This window comes from Theobroma cacao, chromosome 10, assembly GCF_000208745.1.
Source record: "Theobroma cacao cultivar B97-61/B2 chromosome 10, Criollo_cocoa_genome_V2, whole genome shotgun sequence".
Taxonomy (NCBI): Eukaryota; Viridiplantae; Streptophyta; class Magnoliopsida; order Malvales; family Malvaceae; genus Theobroma; species Theobroma cacao.
The window spans coordinates 17,857,023-17,861,189 of record NC_030859.1 but is presented as its reverse complement, the minus strand read 5'-3'; the positions used below and the strand labels follow the sequence as shown (position 1 = coordinate 17,861,189).

The 4,167-nt window shown below is 40.0% G+C and overlaps 1 protein-coding gene across 1 annotated transcript; it reads right to left on the bottom strand.

Annotated features, from left to right (window-relative positions):
- On the bottom strand, positions 861–4,167 carry LOC108663639. Its single transcript, XM_018128871.1, has 5 exons — positions 3,722–4,167; positions 2,981–3,509; positions 2,538–2,846; positions 1,559–2,405; positions 861–1,453 (listed from the first exon to the last, which is right to left on the bottom strand). Exons 1-5 carry the CDS (start codon positions 4,165–4,167, stop codon positions 861–863), a joined length of 2,724 nt encoding a protein of 907 aa, XP_017984360.1.

Sequence of the window (4,167 nt, the reverse complement as noted above, 5' to 3'; positions counted from 1 at the left end):
CTCAAGCCGCCCTTTTCGGGTTTTCAGCATGAGCCTCCTCCTTTAGGTACGAGTTGCCCTTTTCAAGTTTTCAGCACGAACCCCTTCCGTTTTTTTTTAAGCATAGTACTTCTTCACCGCATCCGCATTTATCGGATTAGGCAAATCCTCCCCATCCATGTCAGCCAAAATCAAAGCTCCTCTTGAAAAAGCCTCCATTTTTTTCGAAAATCGATCTGATTAAGGAGGATTCTCTTGAGAACCAACTCTCTTTCTCGGAACTGCTTGGGACGAACTTTTTTCTCATATGCTCACATCATCCTTCGTTGGTACATTTGGCCATGACAAAGAGCTGCAAGCCTTTTCTCCTCAATCAAATTCAATTGCTCGTAGCGGAAGCGGACCCACTCAGCATCTTCCAATTCTGTTTCCATCAACACCCTCAATGATGGGATTTCTACTTCAACAGGTAGAACTGCTTCTGTACCATATACTAATGAGTACGGAGTTACCTCGGTGGAGGTACGCACAAAAGTTTGATATGCATGCAAGGCAAAAGGAAGTTTCTCATGCCAGTCTTTATAAACTTCAGTCAACTTTTTGACAATTTTTTTGATATTTTTGTTGGCTGCCTCTACCGCTCCGTTCATCTTCGAACGGTAAGTTGTCGAGTTATGATGCTTGATCTTGAATTTAGCGTAAACCTCCTTCACCATGGCACCATTCAAATTGCTTGCATTATCAGTAATGATCCTTTTCGGTAGCCCATACCGACATATGATCTCCCTTTGGATGAACTTACACACCACCTTTCGTGTCACATTGGCATAAGAAGCTGCTTCTACCCATTTCATGAAATAATCAATGGCCACCAATATGAATCAATATCCATTTGAGGCTTTTGGTGTAATAAGCCCAATCACATCCATTCCCCACATTGAAAATGGCCAATGCGCCGTGAAAATGTGCAATGGGGCTGATGGAGCATGGATCCTATCTGCATAAATCTGACACTTGTGGCACCTTCGAACGAAGTTTATGCAATCTGATTCCAATGTCAACCAATAATATCCAGCTCTCATAATTTGTCTGACCAACATATGTCCATTAGCGTGAGCTCCACAAGTTCCTTTGTGAACTTCTTCCATTATTTTGTTGGCCTCAGTAGCATCCACACATCTCAAAAGTACTTGATCCTGACTTCTTTTGTATAGTACTTCTCCGCTAAGGAAGAAACCCATTGCTAGTCTTTTAAGAGTTCGTTTGTCATTGTCCGTGGCATTCTCAAGATATGCCTGGTGCTTGATGTATTGCATGATATCATGATACCACGGCTTACCATCAACCTCTTCCTCGACATTCAAGTAGTGTGCGGAGATTTCACGGACTTCTAAATCAAAAAGGCGTACATCAGCCACTTCTTTTATTTTGAACATTGCTGCGAAAGTGGCCAAAGCATCAACAATATGATTTTCTTCTCAAGGCAAATGGTTAAAGCTGATTTCCTTGAACTGTTTGTTTAATTCTATAATTAGTTTTTTATATGGAACTAGTTTAGAATCTCTAGTTTCCCATTCGCCTCTCATTTGACATATCACCAAAGCTGAATCTTCGTAAACCTCTATCGCGCCGACCCTCATCTTGATTGCTGCTTGTAATCCCATTACCAATGCCTCATACTCTGCTATATTATTAGTACAATTGAAATTCAATCTCGTTGTGGCTGGATAGTACTTTCCATTTGGAGAAATCAACACTGCCCCAATTTCATGCCCTAGAGCATTGGCTGCTCCATCAAAATACATCTTCCATGGATTAAGTTCGTTGGGACCTTTTTTTTCTATGTGCAAGACGACCATCAAATCTTCATCTCGAAAATCGAAACTTACAGATTCATAATCCTCATTAGCTCGATCTGCGAGGAAATCAGCGATGGCGCTCCCTTTAATTGATTTTTGGGACAGATACACAATATCATACTCAGACAATAGCACTTGCCATCGAGCTATTCTTCCAGACAGAAAGGGTTTTTCAAAAATATACTTGATGGGCTCTAATTTCGCCACCAACCATGTTGTGTGATACAACATATATTGTCGGAGCCTCTGGGCAATCCATGCTAACGCACAACACATCTTTTCGAGCGTAGAGTATTTGGACTCATACTCCATGAATTTCTTGCTTAAGTAATATATGGCCTGTTCTTTCTTCCCAGTTCCATCATGTTGTCCCAGTACACATCTCATAGAATTCTTGTTCACAGTCAAATACAAAATAAGAGGTTTTTCAACCGTCGGTGGCACCAACACCGGTGGATTTTTGAGATATTCTTTGATTTTATCAAAGGCTATTTGACATTCTTCATTCCACTCTCCTGGGTCTCGTTTTCGAAGCAGCTTGAAGAATGGATCACATTTACAGGTGAGCTGGGATATAAATCGAGTAATGTAATTCAACCTCCCTAAAAATCCTTTCACTTCTTTTTACGTTTTGGGAGGTGGCAGCTCTTGAATAACTCGTATCTTATCCGGGTCCACTTCGATTCCTTTTTCACTTACTATGAACCCCAACAATTTCTCATAAGTTACACCAAAAGTGCATTTTGCAGGATTCAACTTGAGCTGAAACTTTCGCAATCTCTCGAACAGCTTCTTGAGATTGACAGTATGAGATTTTGCAATCATGTCATCCACATATACCTTTATCTCTTTATGCATCATATCGTGAAACAAAGCTACCATTGCCCTTTGGTAGGTGGCACCAGCATTCTTCAATCCAAATGGCATACTTTGTAACAAAACATTCCCCACATGGTTACGAACGTCATTTTTTCCATATCTTCGGGTGCCATCTTGATCTGATTGTAACTGGAAAAACCATCCATAAATGAGAATAAAGCATGCTTTGTTGTGTTGTCCATAAGAGTATCAATATGTGGCAAAGGGATGCTATCATTTGGACTCGCTCTATTCAAATCCCTATAATCGATGCACATTCGAACTTTTCCATCCTTCTTAGGAACCGGGACTATATTAGCTACCCATTCAGGATACTTGGCCATCTCCAAGAAACCAGCGTCAAATTGCTTCTTTACTTCTTCTTTAATCTTCAGCAACATTTCTGGCTTCATTCTTCTCAATTTCTGTTTAATAGGCTTCCAGTCTGATCTCAAAGGCAACTTGTGGACGACAATGTCAGTATTAAGACCTGGCATGTCCTGATATGACCAAGCAAACACATCCACATATTCGCAGAGCAGTTTTTCTAGCTTCTGTCGTTCATTAGATGACAGCAATGTGTCAATCTTTACCTCTTTCTTTTCTTCCCCATTTTCGAGGTTAATCATTTCTGTGAGTTCCTGATGAGGTAAAATCTCCCTTTCCTCCAATTTCAACATTCTCGACAAATTAGGGGGTAAGCCATAGTCATCCACCTCCTCTTCATTTTTCAATTCATCAACGTTCGGAATCATCTCAAAATCGATATTCGAATTGTTGTTTAGATTGTCTTCGTGTTCATCATTTAAAGACCTACAAACAGGTAAAATTGGACACGTGTATGGGCAAGTATTTATTGGCTAAAAGAATAGATGAAAGGAAATATGCAAAAATGTTGATGAATTATGAAACACATTATGCATTATCATTTATTTAAATGATGAAGGTAATAGAAAGCCCTACTTAAACAAGAAATTACTCTTAACACCCTTAGGCATAGGCATTTAGATGAAATTGTTCATTACATTTCCAAAGACTTAAAGATGATGGCCAATTCTGTGGCTGTCCAATCGCTTAGCTCATCTCCTAGCAGTATTGGATACACCACAGGGATCTTTTCGTTAGGTTTTTCATCTTTGATCATATGGATTGATAGCTCATCAAACATCCGTAGAACCTGATTGACCTTTGTTGGTGCTTCGGGGTGAATGAAACCTGCAGAGCGAAAAGTCTCATATAAGTGCGAAATTGTCTGTTTCCCAAATTCTTCTTTCTTTCCCTCAAGTTGAGCCATCTTTTTAACCTTCTTTCGAGCTGCCAATTTCCTTCTCTCTTCTTTGGTAGGCTTGTACCCCAAACCAAACCTTTCTTCATTCTTTATTGGAGTCAGAGGACGGTTAATTCCTTGTAAATTCTTTCTTAACCCCAAACCGGCACGACATCCTTTACCCACTGTCTGCTTAACCCCCAT

What these genes read in the sequence shown, in the direction of transcription:
- LOC108663639 (XM_018128871.1), bottom strand. Translation starts at nt 4,167, where the DNA reads ATGGGGGTTAAGCAGACAGTGGGTAAAGGATGTCGTGCCGGTTTGGGG. An exon ending in ATCTTTAAGTCTTTGGAAAT is followed by an intron (nt 3,510 to 3,721) that starts GTAATGAACAAT and finishes ACCTGTTTGTAG; the next exon opens with GTCTTTAAATGATGAACACG. An exon ending in GGTGATATGTCAAATGAGAG is followed by an intron (nt 1,454 to 1,558) that starts GCGAATGGGAAA and finishes TGCCTTGAGAAG; the next exon opens with AAAATCATATTGTTGATGCT.